The sequence below is a fragment of the Paroedura picta genome, chromosome 3, assembly GCF_049243985.1.
Source record: "Paroedura picta isolate Pp20150507F chromosome 3, Ppicta_v3.0, whole genome shotgun sequence".
Taxonomy (NCBI): domain Eukaryota; kingdom Metazoa; phylum Chordata; class Lepidosauria; order Squamata; family Gekkonidae; genus Paroedura; species Paroedura picta.
The window spans coordinates 13,522,000-13,538,985 of NC_135371.1; the positions used below are offsets into that span (position 1 = coordinate 13,522,000).

At 43.0% G+C, this 16,986-nt stretch overlaps 2 protein-coding genes across 4 annotated transcripts in view; one reads left to right on the forward strand and one right to left on the reverse strand.

The window, feature by feature from the left end:
- Positions 1–16,986, forward strand: part of LOC143831597 (olfactory receptor 2G3-like) — an 87,124-nt gene that overhangs the window by 48,644 nt on the left and 21,494 nt on the right. The window contains exon 1 of one of the 2 annotated variants that reach the window (XM_077324704.1): positions 13,265–14,006. The exons of the other annotated variant lie outside the window; for it this stretch is intronic. The gene's annotated coding sequence lies outside the window, so the exon portion shown is untranslated. Of the gene's footprint in view, positions 1–13,264; positions 14,007–16,986 lie in introns of those variants that run through there. 2 annotated transcript variants of the gene reach the window in all.
- POLR1H (RNA polymerase I subunit H) lies at positions 48–8,179 on the reverse strand. 2 transcript variants are annotated; one of them, XM_077324733.1, is made up of 5 exons: positions 7,714–7,923; positions 6,586–6,736; positions 5,697–5,797; positions 3,782–3,891; positions 48–2,651 (listed from the first exon to the last, which is right to left on the reverse strand). In XM_077324733.1, the coding sequence occupies exons 2-5, from the start codon at positions 6,713–6,715 to the stop codon at positions 2,627–2,629; spliced, it is 366 nt and encodes a 121-aa protein (XP_077180848.1). In that variant the 5' UTR covers positions 6,716–6,736; positions 7,714–7,923; the 3' UTR covers positions 48–2,626. The 2 variants fall into 2 exon arrangements, with proteins under 2 accessions (XP_077180848.1, XP_077180847.1); XM_077324732.1 differs by lacking the exon at positions 7,714–7,923 and adding an exon at positions 7,934–8,179 and having other exon boundaries at positions 49–2,651.

A 16,986-nucleotide genomic window follows, 5' to 3' on the forward strand; every position in this document is an offset into this window, starting at 1 on the left:
GGGAGAGAATCTTTGTGAAATATGACATTTGAGTCCAGTGGCCCCTTTACGACCAACAGATTTATTCAAGGCATGAGCTGCCGTGTGTTCATGCACACTTCCTCAGACAGTGGATCATAAGTGTACAGACATAAGGAGAAAGTGAATTGATACCAGATTAGTAAACAGCATCATTCGGCCAGACATATAAGAGGCTCTCATTGGGCCACAGAATAATGCAAATATTCTAAATCTTTAGGATGCATATCATAGGTAGGGATAATTTTTTTTGGGGGGGGGGCATGGTCTGAATTAGAACAAAATTTGAGTCTAATGGCAATTAAGAAGTTTTAGGTCTTCTTCAAATTGTGAGCTGTGTGCATGCACTCTTTCCCCAAACAATGATAGTTTGAGGATTTCTATTTCATTGTCTGAAGAAATATGCACATAAAAGCTTGAATATAGGGTTGGTTCAAACTTGAGATTCTAGAGTCACTTTTTTTTGTCTGAAAAATTTAAGAAGGCAGTTGGAGAGTCTGGACCTTCCTGCTTCTTCAGTAGCTGAGGATTGGGAAATTCCTGGAGATTTGAAAGTGGTACCTGAGGAACTAGTTTAGAAGAACGTGATTCCATGGATTCCATTCTCCAAAGCTGCTGTTTCCTCCACAGAAACTGATGGATGTCACCTGGAGATCAGCTCTAACGGCAGAACTCCAGGCTCCACTTGGAGGTTGGAAATTCTAAATCATGTAGAATACAACTATTTGTCCTTAACATTTCCAGTTTGATGAGAGCCTGAAGGATAACTTCTTAAGTTACAGGCATGTCAGTCAAGAGTAGTCAAATATGATGTAAAGCCAAGAACCCCACTGTACAGGTGGTAGTTTTTGCGTCATTTGTCCACACCACCTGGCACAAGGCACTTAGCATGGTAACAGCAAAGCTAGTAGCAGTGCTTCTTTTACTGACCACGTGTTATAAGTGCAGGCATCTCCAAGCAGGAATGCAAAATGCCATCAGTGGTAAAAGTGGACAGAGCAGCCCTATCTCCACTATTCAGATCCCCCCCCCATGTATGTGCCAGGATAAGAGCCAAAGACTATAATTAAGTTATTCATTACAATTTTAAAAAGTGAATTGATTCATGTGTTATCTAGATTGTTTCTGTAATTTACATTAATTTATACTGTCACTATAATAAGTTATTTATTTACAAATATTTGTCAGTCATTTAATCCAGCAGCCAAATCCTGTTTTTTTTTTAAACCAAAAGGCCAGTCCCACAGGTTCCAAGCCTCCCCCCCCCCACATAATCCCAAGAATACTCTCTGCAGAGTAAACCTCACTAAATGTACCAGAGTAAGATTCTGTGTAACTATGCTTCAGATTGTATTCCAAAACATGACAGCTGATGCATCTTTTCTCACTTAATTAAGGTGAATTTGGCTATGTTGTTTGCATAGAATACTGGGAATTTCTACAATTTGAAACTGTCTGACGCTTAGGCTAAAAGATCAGAATCTCCAATCTCTTATTCTTTGAATTTAGTTTAGATCAGATATTAGTTTAATCACAATCGCTTTAAGTTTAGCTCACCTAATGTTTCTGTGAAGATAACAATGGAAGAGACTCACATATACTTTGGAAACTGACTGACACAACTGACTGCAGTTAAGCAGGGGTAGTCAACCTGTGGTCCTCCAGATGTTCATGGACTACAATTCCCATGAGCCCCTGCCAGCATGTCCATGATCATCTGGAGCACCACAGGTTGACTATCCCTGAGTTAGAGGGTAGTGTCACTACAGAACCATTGTTCTTGCAAGTCACTGCAAACAGCCCTTTGCAATCCTCTGGGCATCAAGGCCTCTTTCCAGAGAACCAAAGATGGCCCATAAAGGCCACCAATTAGCCCTTTCTCCCTAATTGAACCCCTCAGGGAAACAGCGGACAGAGGAGTATGAATTCACCCTCACCCTGCAACAGGATGAAGGCTAAGAAGGGGAAATGTGTGAGTGGCTGCTATACAAGCACTTGTATGGCTCTCCTACCCTGTTGTAACCAGCCTCAAGACCACAATGGATCAGGTCACAGGACAACAATGAGGCAACCAGCAACAAAAATGCCATACATTCATATGTGCACAAGAGTGTTAGGAGTTTGCACCAGTGAATGCAGAAATAACACAGAAGATGCCATGAGATAAGTGACCACAGTGGTTGTAGCAGAAGCATTGGGGAGCTCTGCAAGAGCAGCACACATTTGTCATTCTCAGCTTTGGTTTGGCTGAAGTAGGATGCTGTCATTAGACAGATGTTCTAGTCTTTTAGAAGCCCCATTGACTGTGCACTGGGAAATCCCATTTGTTCATATGCAGATGACAGAAGAAGAATTCAGATGACTTGTAAGATTTTTGCCATGCCATTTTTGCCATTTTTCGTCCCTTCGGTGGTGGCCACCAGTATGGTCTTCTGCAGGACAAAGATCACCATTCATGAACCACCTGGCTGATGCAAGAGGATGGTTCCACAGCACCCATAAACACTGCACAGTCAATGTACCCTTCCCTACTATGAGCTGGAGAGATTCAAAATCATGGAGAGAACACTTGTTCATATTTCTCCAAGTGGACGTTGATGCTGTCTGATCAAGAGTCTTCCTTCTCCTGGAATCTGGAAGTTAAAACAAAAATTTTAAAACAAAAATAAAATAATAAACTGCCAAGTCATGGAATGCACCAATGGTATATATCAAGTCCATAGACTCCATTAACAAAGTATGTGGGAAACAGAAGACCAGACAATAACTGTTTGTGGAAGTTTCAGATTTCCTGGCAGTAATAATCTTGATGATTGTCTATTTTGGCATACAGTAACCGAGATCTGTCTGGCTGTAACAGAGATGTGTGCACCCACACAGAACTCTGGATAAGAGCCAGCATCTTACAGTGACCGCATTTTTCGGAACTGGAGAGGGACAGGAAATACAAAAAGTGTTGGATTTCTTCCTCCTCCTGCAGTTACATAAAACATCTGAATGTGCACATTAAGCTTCAAGCTTCTTAAACTAACATGGGAAGATAAAGGGCAACTAAGGCAAAGTACAGATATAAAACTGTTCGGCAGTGAGCTTGCTGTGGGAATATAATTTTATTTGTGGTAAAAATTTCTGCAGGATTGGGTTGGAAGAAAAAGAGGGGGAGGGGGAGGGACTTGGGAAAGTCCTGGCTGGAAGCTGATTTCCCCTTTTTCACAGCAGTGCTGTGTGCAGCTTCAGTTGGTTGGCCCTTGAGCTATTCACACAGCCAATCCTGCCTCCCCTGCTGGAAGGCAGGACTTCAACAAGTAAGTCAAAAAGCCAAAATAACGCTCCGAACAAGACTGTAATGCAATGACTTTGTGGGGGTTGTGAAAACAAAACAGAAAATGAAGTGGCAGCTTGCTAAAAGCACAGGAGTGGAGTGGACTTTCACTCTGGAATCAGGCATGAGAATCGGTGCAGGAGGAAAGGCAGAAGAACTAAGCTTCCCCTGAACCGCTTCCTGTTTCAAAATACACCTATGCGGCTGCCTCACTTCCTCTCTGTATGGGCTGAACCCGGGAGCCACTGGGCACAACCTATTTAAAAGAGGAGGACCAAAAAAAAGGGCACTACAAGTTCCTTAATGGCCAGGATTTCAGTTGCTCGTAATGGTAACAAGTCAGTAGAGAAAAAGCCACCCATTAGTAATGTACGATCACGGTGATCAGAGGAATTAAGAGCAGCAACATTGAATAAACTGTTAGCAGGAGCATTTCCTTACTTGCAGCGGGGGCAGGTGTAAAAGACCGTCTGTCCTTCATCTGCTGACCTCATCTGCCGGGTGTAGTACACCATGCCTTCGTGCCCACACTGGGGACAGTTCCTGTCAAGCTGAAAAGGGCCAAGTTAAGCAAAGGGGAATCCCTTTTCCATACACTTCCAATGACTTGTAAGGAGTGCTGGTGTAGTGGATTGCCCAGCTGCGGGAAAGCCTGGAGGGGCAGGCCTTCCAGTATGGAGAAGAGGAGGAAAAACTGGCTGAGTTGGAGCTGTTGAGAGCACCCTCAGGGAGGGGGCTGGGAGATTCCATTGTAAGTCTGGGGGGTACAAGGAAAGTGGAAATCAAGTGTGGACACAGAGCCACCATAGAGTTGCCAATGAGTCAAGTTTGAAATTGATGGCTCTTCCATTTGTCTATAATGGTGCAGGCCTCCTTCTGCCCCAAACGAGTTGAGGATCGAGCTTATCGATAGGCTTGTGCACCAGACCAATTTGGCTTTGGCGTCCATGAAAGTCAATGGCACCATTGACTTTAATGGGAATTTCGGCATTCCCACCTTTCCTGGGACCTGGGGAAGGGGTTCCAGTTCCAGCCTCCAAACTTGCAGGGTAGCCCTTCCCTAACTCCCCTCTGAATTTCACAACAATTGTACCACGGGGTCCAAGTTCAGGGGTTCCAAAAGAGGGTGCTCCCATCTCTCCATTCTATCCAATGAAGAATCTGTCCCAATGGACAGAATGGAGCAGATGGGGCACCCTCTTTCAGAAACCCTGGACTCTGTGGTCCAAATTGGTGGGCGCCTTTGACTTTAATGGGCACTGAAGCTGAATCGGTCCGGATCGGGTCCCTGGTGCACAAGCCTACTTATTGAACTTCCTGAGAGCAGCACCTTCAGCAAGGAGGATCTAATACCTACGCCTACTAATTGGTGTCATCACCCTCCTCATATTGGCAATGCAAACAATAATAACAATATTATTATTTACTGGACTTATTTCCTGGAATTTACTGCAAATTTGCCACAAGCCCACGGCTGGTGTTAGCACCTGGGTTGTTGCCAGCTAGCCCCCCCCCCCCATCCCTCCATGATAGTGGGTGTATCGGTCTTTTGGCTGTGGGGATAATTTATCGCCTTGTTTGCTGTGTTTGTTCTTTACTGTGTTGGTATGTCCTTTTAATGAGGGTTTTAATGGTTTTTAGTGATTTTCTTAACTGCCACAAGCCATTGTATGGGAGTGGCAGAATATAAATAAACAAACAAATAAACAAACTAACAAATCTGACAATAATTTCTATCCTTGGGATTTTCCTTCTCCCCCTAAGGCAAGCAGAGCCAAAACAGAATCTCTACATTCAGAGCAATCTCTGAACCCCAGTGTTGGGAGGCAACATCAGGGGAAGGTCTCAGCCTCTATGCTCCGTTGTTGGCCCTCCAGAGGAACTGGTTGGCCCCTGCATGAGACAGGACGTTGCTCTGAGATACTCACAAAGTATGTTGAGAAGAGATGCAACACAGCATCTTTGTTGAAACTAAGCAGGTTTTGGTTTGTGGTCAATGCCTGCTTTGGAGATTCCCTGGAAATCCTAAGCAAAGGATTTCCCACCAAGTAAGAAAAGTGGGTTAGAAACACTACAAATAAAGCTCACAGTGAGGATCCAGTACTTGTTGTTAGGACCCAAGAGTTACATGCAAAATCTTAAATCCAAGAATTGGATTATAAATATTTCAAATATCTATTTTAAAAATTGGCATCTACAACCCAGACAGATACACTTTTCAGTCTAAGGCACGATCTTCTGCCACACCCTTTTGCAGCTACAAGTTAACTGTAAAGGCTAGAAAAGGGGGAAAGACCCATATTAGATGACACCTCTAGTAAGATGGTCACACCTTTTAACTCCCCACAGTACTCACCAAGGGTCCTTTGATGTCTTTTGCCTCGTCCATTTTCCTCTCAGATGTGGTATCTATTGTATTGAACGTGATGGATGTTTGGATCTCTCTCCCTTCAAATTCTGTCCAACAACAAAGCACAGAGCCCATAAATTTGGGTGTCTAAGTCCTACTCCTCCACTAAACATTCTTTGCAAGTTGGGATCTGAGAGAAATTGCAGGGGGGTAGAGCACCGCAATTTCCACCTGTCCTTCAACCTTTAGGGACTTGGGCAGGCCTACTTCTTCATCTCCCTCTAGTTTAGCCCCCCACCCTTAATGGATGCTCAGTGGTACTCAACATTCCATGCTTCCTGGAGCTTGCTCAACAGAAGGATGCTGTGCCACGGTGGGGTAGGATTTCAGAGTAAGCTCTTGTTCAAATCCCACCTCTGCCATGGAAAGTCACTGGGTGAACTTGGGCTACTTCATCTTTGTGATAATAAAATAGATGGAGAATCATAGAATTGGAAGGCACCTCCTGGGTCATCTAGTCCAACCCCCTGCACTACGCAGGACACTCACAACCCTATCGCTCATCCACTGTAACCTGCCACCCCCTTGAACCTTCACAGAACCCCCCCCCAAAAAAAAGAGCCTGTTCCACTGAAAATCCGTTTTGTCAGGAGACGAAAACTGTTGTTGAGTCACGCTGGGTCCCTAGCAGAGAGAAAAGCGGAGGTATCAAAATCTAAATAAATTACCATGCCCAAGACTCAGTAAACACCTGAAACAATCCAGGGGCTCCTCTATTGGTTATAAACATTCAGTGGTGGGAGGGGGTGATGTGAGCAGAAGGAAACAGTGCCCTGACTACAGTTCCTGTCTAGGATCTCAACCAAACAATCCGGAGAAATCCTAAAGCACTCACCCCGTACATCAATGGAGAAGGAGCAACAGAGGCACGTCACCTTATCTTGGATGCCAGGCAAAGGCAGGACTGTACCACACTCAGGGCAGAAATCAAGTTCGGACTGAAAACGAGAGGTATTATGTTCCATAACTGCAAACAAAACTGGACACTGAAAGAAAAGAATAAATGCAAACACAATTTTTAAAGTGGCAGTAAATTGTGGAGAAATCGCTTGTGTTGGGAGCTACGTCTGATAGCTTATTTCTCTTGAATCTTTTCCAGCTTCTCTTGTTTTCTGCTAATTCACTGAACCACTACGAGTAACAGAAGACATTGCCACATGTACAAACGAGGAACAGATTTTGCCAGGGGAGGCATCTTAGCCAGTTGAGGAAGCACAATCAGGATCAACCAGCAGAACCCTACCATAGTCAGGATCAAGTTATAAAACACAGCAAGCAGAGGGGAAACCCACAAATTGAGATGCGAGAATCCAGTGCAATTCCCTCATCTTGTTTCATGCCACAGACTTAGACCCTGAAGGTGGCCAAGGTTGTGCACTTTGGCATCCGAAGTGGCCGTCCCAGCCGAAGCAGCCAGCAGTCCCTGGTCTCCTCAGATCAGAAAATTCAGAAAACAGTGACATGGAAAATCTCTAAGGCTTTGTTAAGTTGTTGCTCATAAGAGCAGGCAACACTTCTCCTGATAGACCAGGGCTGACCCAGTATAAGAAAGAACCTTGTTAGCATAATTTGCTGTCATTTTTCAGGGACATTCAATAACTTCCCATCCCTTTCCCAATTTCCCCAGTTCCCATAGTTTTACATGGTGCCTACCAAAGCAGGCTGCTGCTACTAGCCTGAAACCTATTTAATCGGGGATGGGGGGATTGAATGATAACTAGGCTACTGCAGGATCATTCTGAGATCCTTCAGAGTAGGGTTTGGCTAGCAGCATAGCTACAACAATGCTCTGAGCTTCAATCATGCTGAACAGAAGGGGAGAGGGAGAGAGGGAGAGATTAACTTTATTTATTTCTGGACTGTTATACCGCCTTATACAACATCTTGTACCTGTTCCACGCTGGATTGTAATTTTTCAGGCAATCAAAAGCTCTGCACAGCTGCTATACGCAGCTCTTCTTACCTTCGCATCTTCCTCCCTGGATGTACTCAAGGAGACAGAGCTCGAACACTGGTGCACTTAAATGCTGAGTGCAAAGAAAGTTTCCTGCAACTGCAGCTTCTCCTTACACCCCATCTCCTCCTGAATCCCAAAGAGGGTTTCCCAGCCAGTTAAAACAGAGCTTTGCTTTCTAGTAAGGATGGTGAACTTCGCCTTCAAGCCCTCCCCCAAGTCCTCTTACCTTTTTGCCTCCCCGGACCAACCCTCACGTGCTTGCAAAGGCCGCTTCTTCCCTTCCCGGAGAGACAAGCCTCGGAGGAGCACGAGCATAGAGCGGCGTCAAGAGCAGTCGAAAAAGGGGAGGAAGTAGAAGGACTCCCTTTTTGAAACGGCTCCGCGGGCGCGAAACCCGAGTCGAGATGTTCCTAGCCAGCGTGTTGACACGTGCATGAGACCGGGTTGCTCGTGGATTTCCAAATGACGGCTGTGGTTACAATGGACAGGGTCTACCGCGAAGAGGGACGGAGTATATCCAGATTAAGGGATTCGTCTCTTTGCTGTGATTTTAAAAAATACATAAATCCATAACTGGTGATGGACGCGGGCGACTTAAAGGCTAACTGAGCACTCACCCCCCTCCCCCCCCCAAAAAAAAACTTCATAGAATTACAGAGCTGGAAGGAGCCAGACAGGCCATCTGGTCCGACCCCCCCCTGCTGAATGCGGGATCAGCCTCGAGCATCCTTGATAAGTATCTGTCCCGCGGCTGCTTGAAGACTGCCAATGAGGGGGAGCTCATCATCGCCTCCTTTGGCAGCCGAATCCACTGCTGAACTACTCGGAATGCATTTCTTTCCCCTGATATCTAGCCAGTACCGTTCTGTACATAGCTTAAACCCATTAGTGCGGGTCCTGTCCTCTGCTGCCAACAGGAACTGCTCCCTGCCCTTCTCCAAGTGACAACTTTTCAAACGCTTAAAGAGAACAATCCTGTCTCCTCTATACTTACTCCAGGCTGAACATTCACAGGTCTCTCATCCTTTCTTCATAGGGCTTGGTCCCCAGGCCCTGGATCATCCTCATCACTCTCCTCTGTACCCTCTCCATGTTCTTTTTGGAAGTGAGGCCTCCAGAGCTGCACACTGTTTTCCAGATGTGGTCTGACTAATTATACAGCGGGACTATGATATCTTGTGATTTTACCTGTATCGTTCCGATTTCCATATCAAACCACCCTGAGCCTTCAGGAAAGGCAGAATATAAAATGAATGAATGAATAAATACATTTTGACCTGATGCCTCTGCTGATACAGCCCAAGACTCATTCGCCTTCTTTACCGCTGCATCACACTGTCTGTTCATCTTTGTTAGTCTTAAAGGTGCCACTGGACTCTGATTTTGTTTTATTGTTCATATTTAGCTAAGACTCCACAAATACCCCAACATCTTGTTCATACACACACTGCTACCTAGAAGTGTATCTCCCATTCAGCATGCATGCCTGTTTCTCCTTTTTATGACCCAGGTGCAGAACTCTGCACTTGTTCTCATTTGCCCACTTTTCCAGCATGTTCAGATCTCGTTGAACTGTATATCTTCTGTGGTTTTCACTGCTCCTCCCAAACTTGCTACTATCTGTTGATAGTGGAATTTAAAAAAAATTATACTGAACATGATTTTGAAAGGTTTTTTCTGCTTCTGTGATGAGGTATATTGGATTTTCTTGACATACAAGACCCAATCAGGTGTTAGACAGACCCAGGCAAGGGGTTAGATAGATAATTCCCACCCCTGAACAGTCAGAATTATAAATGAATGCGTGCAAAGAAAGATCTCTGTAGTAGGCTCATGTTGTTCACCAGCTACCTTATTCAAATTAGTACACATTTCTCTTTGCAAAAGCTTTTAAAGTTTTATTTTACTTTATGTACTGACTACTGATTCGTCCAACTTACCTAAAAGCAATACCAACATATTTAAAAGCAGTACATTAAAAAAAAATCCATCATTGACAACATAGCTGGGATAGAACTGAAATTTCTGCAGCTTATATTTAAATATAACTGTCTGAAAACAATAATACTTTAAAGCTCACGATGGAACAAATACTGTAACAAGATTTATTCCAGCATAAGCTTTAAAGTGCTAGTGGATTTCTGTTTTATTTTGCTGCTATGGATGGATAGACTAACACTGCATTATCCATCTGGCATTATTCATTTAGGGTTTGGGATTTTGTTTTTGGTCCACCCAATCGCTCAGAGTGGCATTCATGGGGCTTCCCTCCTTCACTTTTCCCTCATAAAAACTTATGCTGAGAGTGACTAACCCAAAGTCTCCCCCTGAGCTTCCCTGCAGAAGGGGGATCTGCACTTGGGGCACTTCATTTCCTAAATGCCAGCACAATCAAAGCCAAGTAAACCAGCTGTTTGGCCAGGTGTTGCTGCTTGTCACTCTTCCTGGGAGGCAGTTTCGCTAAAAGTGTTGGAATTGCAATCAGCAAGTAATTTGGTGACGTCTGCCTTGAAGGGTTGTTGTTTAAGCAGCTAAGCTACACCTTTGTGCTCACTAGTGACACCGAATTCTCAGCCACGTGCTGGGGGTTTTCCACTCCATATGTCTGGGAATTCCTTTGTTTAACCTGGGCTCCTGCCCACTTCCTGTATAATCAGGAAGAGAATTGCATGCAGCCCTGATGAGAACCGAGCTTGAGGTCCAAGGCAGGATTGAGATTCGCAGCCTCTGATTGGCTCAGAGCTCGCTGGCGTCCCCCCAGGAGCCAGTAGATTCAAATGGCTTAGCTGCAGCCTGTTGATCAGTTTGTAGCAGGATCCTCCGGGGAGCTAATCAGTTCCAACCTAGTGTGTCCGATCACCCGTGTGTCTTGGTGATACCTGCATCATGTGTCTTCACCAGTAAAGAGCTGCAAAAATTCCAGTATGTTCCTGAATCCACGGATTTAACAAGAAGGATTTTCTGCTTGCAGGGAGAAGCTTCCTCTATTAGGCACTCAGCTTTCTCCATCTGTTGATGTGTGGGCATGTAGTCCTACAGGCAGGCCAGTAATATGTTTCTTTGTAACTATTTCTAAGCTTTTGTACACTGTGAGGAGATCGAAGCAGATGAATATGATATAATAGAGGGAAAGCACGTTGTACCCAGGAATATTATGGATGCTAGGTTGCACAAGTGCACCGTGGCCTTCCTGGGGGCTGGCTACATGGCAAAAGCTCCTGCCCACCCTTGGACTCTTCAGGTGCCACCTCCAAATATCAAGGCATATTGCTGACCCAGAGGTTGACAACTTACAACGGGATCCCCGTCTCCACACACCCAATGACTTCAATGGCGCTATAGGTTATCATGGCACCGAATCGATTTGGTCAAATTGATTTGGCTGAATTTGTCCTAGAATCCATCTGGTCTCCACACACCATCCTCATCTGCATCTCTTTTCTGGACCTCTGTTACACAACCAGTCTTGGGCCTCAGATGCTGGTGAACTTCTGGGGCAGCGGTTCTCAACCGCCCCAATGCCACAACCCCTACAGCAGGCCTCCCCCAAGGCTTCCATGACTACCGAGGCGACATGGAAGAGGCTAGTAACATGCGGCCACCACAGCCACCTAGCTGTCTTGGCGACCCCCATATTGAGAACCACTGGTTTAGTGGGAACATTAGTGTTCAGGAAGACATTGTGACATGGTTAGGGAAGCTTATGAGGAGTATAAGTATTCTTTGACAATATCGTAAATGGAAAAATAGGGGGATTTAAATTCGTGTAAATTCTCTGGATTAGGTTAGCTCTAGCTTAAGTATGGGTCCGCTTGGAGAGTCTGCAAGTGTAGTGGGAGCATTATGGGTGAGGAACACCTTGTGACATGGTTAATAAAGGCTATCGGGTATATATGTATTTTTCTAAATTATTGTACATGTGAAATGTTAGAGATTTATATGAGTACAAATGATAAATGAGGTTATAGATTATCCCAGAAAAATACTTCCCAAAACGTGACACAGTCACCACACTCATATAGACCAATATCACCTTTAAATGTGGACTATAAAAGAGTAACGAGATGTATCTGCGAAATTATCCATCCAGATCAAACAGGGTTTATTCCAAAAAGACATATGAAAAATAGCATTTGATTTGTTCTTAATGCTATGGAGGTGGTGTGTACAAGAGATGTTCAAGCTGTTTGTGTGTTTTTGGATGCTGAAAAAGCATTTGACAAGGTACAATGGAACATTTTACAAGCAACTCGTACTCAAAGGAAGTGTGGTGACAACTTTTCAAGCCTGATTAAACATTTCTACTCGGACCAAGAAGCTAGAATCTTGGTCAACGGTATGTTAATCAATGAAACTATTCAAATCAGGAAGGTTACTAGACAAGATGCCTGTTATCCCAATTATTGTTCAACTTGGTCTTAGAAACACTAGCCTATAAGATCTGAGCAAATGAAAATTTCTTGGGGCTAAGAGTAGAAGGAGAGGAATTAAATTTAAAAGCTATGCTGATGATGTTGTTTGTATATTAACAAACCCATTGAGAACCTTAAAGTCGCTGTTTTATGTATTATATATATGACTTTGGTAAATACTCTGGTTATAGGGTAAATATGTCCAAAACAAAGATTATGTTGTTTGGTTTATCAGATTTGCATGTATCCTTCCTCAAATGTAAATTAAGTTGTGAAATCAAGCCAAAAATGGTTAAATACCTTGGTGTACAAATTGGAATTAATCCAGAGACATTGTTGGAAAATAACTAAGGTAAACTTTGGTCCCCAATCCAACAAGATCTTAAGAAATGGAATAACTTGAAACTCTCTTGGTCAGCAAGGATGGCAACAGTAAAAAAGACTATTTTACCAAAACATAATTTTCTTTTCCAAGCTTTACTGTTGACGGTTAATGACTTCACGATTGATAAATGGCAATCTGAAATTAACAAATTTATTTGGGGATGCAAGAGACCTAGAATTACCTTTAAGGTTCTTCATGTTACTATATGGATTATCTTAAGAAAGGAGGTTAGGTATATCAAATACATCATACGGTACAATGAAGATAGAGTAGGAGGATTATCTATATTATTCATTTGTACACTACAATAATATTCCTAATCTTATGTATCTTTATTTTTGTTGTTAGCTTGTTTTTTTTGATAACATGATTATATTTTAAATAAAACTTTTTAAAATAAAAAAACTGTTAAAACCCTTTCCTGCAAATCATCCTCTTCCAACTTTATGAAAATAAAAGGGCCTTTGGGATCTTGTTACCAACCCCACAGTGTAATATGTGGTTCATCTCCCTTATGCCCTCTCTGTCCTGGGTCCTTAGGGCTCCATCTTAGTTCTCCAGACAATTTCCTTGTGATATTCAGACGGTGGTAGACACCAACAGCTGCCTTCTTATCCAAGATCTTGCTTATCAAAACTGCTGCTCAGGTCTTCCTGCCCTCCACAAAGCCCTTTATGGTGATGTGGTGAGGTTAAGCTGTCCAGCAATCTTTGAACAATCACTTGGCAGGAAACAGTCTATCATGTGAGCTGAGCCAAAATTGGGAAGATGCTGGGCTGAAGCAGACAGTACAATAAAAAGAACTGCAGTGAAAACGATCTGAGATCTCCTTCCATTCCCTTTGTCTTCAATGTGTCCATCTCCCAAATCCTGCCTCTTTCTATCCATCTTTTCTCTGTTTCTTATCCCCTGCTCCCTTTCACTTTCTGTACCTTCTTCAGCCTTTTGCTTACCATCCAGGTGCATAAGGTTTATCTGTGTATTTATTTCCTTGTACAATATCAACGTGTGAAGCTTAGAGTTTTATTTCATGTTTTTTGCGCAACTGAGGCTGCTTTCCTGTGCATGCTCATACTTAGTGAACTCTCTGATCAAGCATGCCTAGGAGTCTGCTATACACCAGATTATCTCCTGCGCCTGTCTAGTTTGATCATTTTCTTTCTAATTATGTTCTCCTCTCAGCCTTCCTTTTTCTCAGACTCATCTCATGTTTCTGTCTCTGTATCTTTCCCCATTGGTGTGCTTCTCTTAACTAAATGCTTGCGTTCTGGGTCTTCCCCTTTCAAGGGGATGTCTCCTTCCCACCTCATCTCCTTCCACCCATGATTCCTCTCAGATCTTCACTTGCCAGATCTTCCCTGATCACAAGGATCAAAATAAGTGACCCATTCATGGACCTCTCTGTGGCTCTCCATGGCACAGATGCATCAGAGATGCTCTTCACCAGTGCGTAAGAGAAGACTTTGAGGAAGAAAAACTGCCTGCTTCTAAGCAAACCGGAGGTGAGGTTGGGGATTGGGACCGTTAGAGAAAAGTAAGGGGCTGTAAAGTCTAGAATAAATATCAGTGAAGTGATGAAAACAGCAGCAACCTAGAATTGATTTCACAGGCCGTTTTCAGAATATGGGAAAATAGCATTTGCCTTAGAAAGATTCTCTTTTCTTTCTGAACTTTCCAGTAGTCTTGCATACCCAGTGAATCGCTAATCGCTACTGTGGGGTGGTAGGCGAATGTCTCTCATGCCAGGATGGATTCTGGAGATTTTTGGTGGGGGGATCATTTGGGCATGAAATTGGGGTCACTGTGGGTGGGCAGGTAGTTGTGAATTTCCTGCATCGTGCAGAGGGTTGGACTAGATGACCCTGGAGTTATCTTCCAACACTATGATCCGAAGAGCTCTTTATAGATTAACAAAATTTATTCCACAATAAGGTTCAATGAATCAGAGCGTGATTCTCCAGCTATATAGGTCCTCTTAGAATTCTGAAATATGTGTTTTTAATCCTGGAACCGAGGCAGCTTTTTATGGGGAGGGTTATTAATGCCCTTTCCACTGCTTCCCCACTCCCTCCTGAAGTTAAGTTTTTCCTTTAAAACACAAGCAAATCAAGCTCCTACCTTTAAACTTTTTGGCATGAGGTTGCTTTTACCCGTGTTTGTGAACATATAGTTAGGTACTCAATCATATTTGTTTCTAGATGAAAACCGTTCAGCCATTTTAGACATTCCTTGAATGGCAGATGCTCCAGTCCCTTGAACTCTTTATTTCTAAATATGTTGATTTCTATTGTTCTCTCAGATCTACCTTCTTCATCAGATCTGGCATGCAGAATGCTATGTGATCATAGAGTCATACACTTACCCTGTTGTTTTCATTTCTCTCAAGCTAATTCCTAATATTAAAGTTACCATTTTCTAGCATGTGCCTGCCTCTCCCCCAATGTCTGTTTTCAAACAGTCATTGATAGTTGTATCTTCTGTTAAGATACTACCTTAATTTCTCTGTGATGGGGAAGAAAGCATCATTCTCTCATCCTCTCACCTACCTCTCAGACTGAGAGAGAGAGACAGAGACAGAGACAGAGACAGAGACAGAGACAGACTGGCCCAAGGTTACCTAGGCAAGCTTCCCTGCTAGACAGAAAGAATTCTGCATGCATTCTTACCTGCTTTGTTGCCTCTGTTGTCTTGTTAGACAGTTTACAGGGATCTTCGGAGTCTGTAAAGTTCCAAGCAATACAGTTTAGATTACTGTCACCATTAGTAACATGACTTATTTCATTGGCAGCTGCTTGGAGCAAACAGGACCAGCCCCACAACAACTCACTGCTTTCCCCTGAGTTTATTCCTACTCTTTGTTAGGAATGTGCAGCTTGACATAAGCATTCAAAAAATGACCCTATACAACCCTTTCTTTGACTTCAGTATTATCAGACTTGCTATCTGTTGTTTAGTGGAACATCTGTGCTTTGTTTACCACACACAGTCCTGGGAAAGGAGAGATATACCATACCCGGAAGAAGCCCTTTATAGTATATTAGAAGGGTGACCCTTCTAAGGAAGTGTAAACATAATGCATAATTTTCTTTGTATCTCACACTGTGTTCCTTTAAAGTATCTTTTCTGGTAGCAAACCTAATTCTAATAGCTCATCTGAACTGGGAAATTAATGGCAGTCAGTCATGTTCTGAATCATTTGGATCAGGATATTGTTCTAGCAGCCAATTTACATTTCTATGTAAATGTTCTAAAATGTTTTATGTAAACCGCCCAGAGCTGTAGGGAAGGACGGTATAAAAATCTAAATAAAATAAAAATAAATTAATTAAATAAAATTGTCTAACTTAAAGAAAGGCAAAGAGTGGACTGAGTCAGCATAAGGTAAAGGTAAAGGTATCCCCTGTGCAAGCACCGAGTCATGTCTGACCCTTGGGGTGATGCCCTCCAGCGTTTTCATGGCAGATTCAATACAGGGTGGTTTGCCAGTGCCTTCCCCAGTCATTACCGTTTACCCCCCAGCAAGCTGGGTACTCATTTTACCGACCTCGGAAGGATGGAAGGCTGAGTCAACCTTGAGCCGGCTGCTGGGATTGAACTCCCAGCCTCATGGGCAAAGCTTTCAGACGGCTGCCTTACCACTCTGCGCCACAAGAGGCTCTGTGAGTCAGCATATGTCAAGGATATTTACCAGTCTTCTTCTTCTTCCGATTCTCCTAGCATTATTGCTTTTTCCAGTGAATCTTATCTTCCCATAATGTGACCAAATTATAATAGCCTTGGTTTTAGTCATTTTAGCTAGGGACAGTTCAGGCTTCATTTGCTCTAGAACCCAATTATTTGGACTGTGTAGGTGTTGTTGTTGTTTTACAGAAGCAAACCTCTCCTCCAAAATACCATTTCTAATGAATAAACTTTCTTCACTGTCCAACTTTTATACCCGTACATAGTAATGGAGAATACTAGGGTATTAGTTATCTCCATATTGGTTGCCAGCAATACATCCTTACTCTGAAGAATGTTTTCTAGCTCCTTCATGGCTGCCCTTCCCAGTCTCAATCTCCTTCTGATTTCTTGGATGCAGTCTCACTTTTAGTTGATGATGGAGATGAAGAACATAACATCTTTAACAATTTCAGTTACTTTATTGTCAACTTTAAAGTTTCATTCCCAGTAATCCTGCTTTGGCCCTTTCTGCTTTGATTTACATTGGTAGTAATTAAGCATTATTTTTTTTAAGAGTAATGTGGTGTCACCTGTTAATATTCTTCCTCCAATTTTCTTCTGAAATGACCTCATATGCTCCAGTAACCAACATAAATTTGCAATAATTCTCTTCCTGTTTTTGTTCCATATATAGTAACAGTATTTGCTATAAGATGTTGAGCATTATTTGCATGAGAAATCAATATAATTGTTTGATAGTTGCTGCAATCTTTGACATCTCTTTTTTCAGAATTGGAATGTATATTGGTTCCAGTCTGT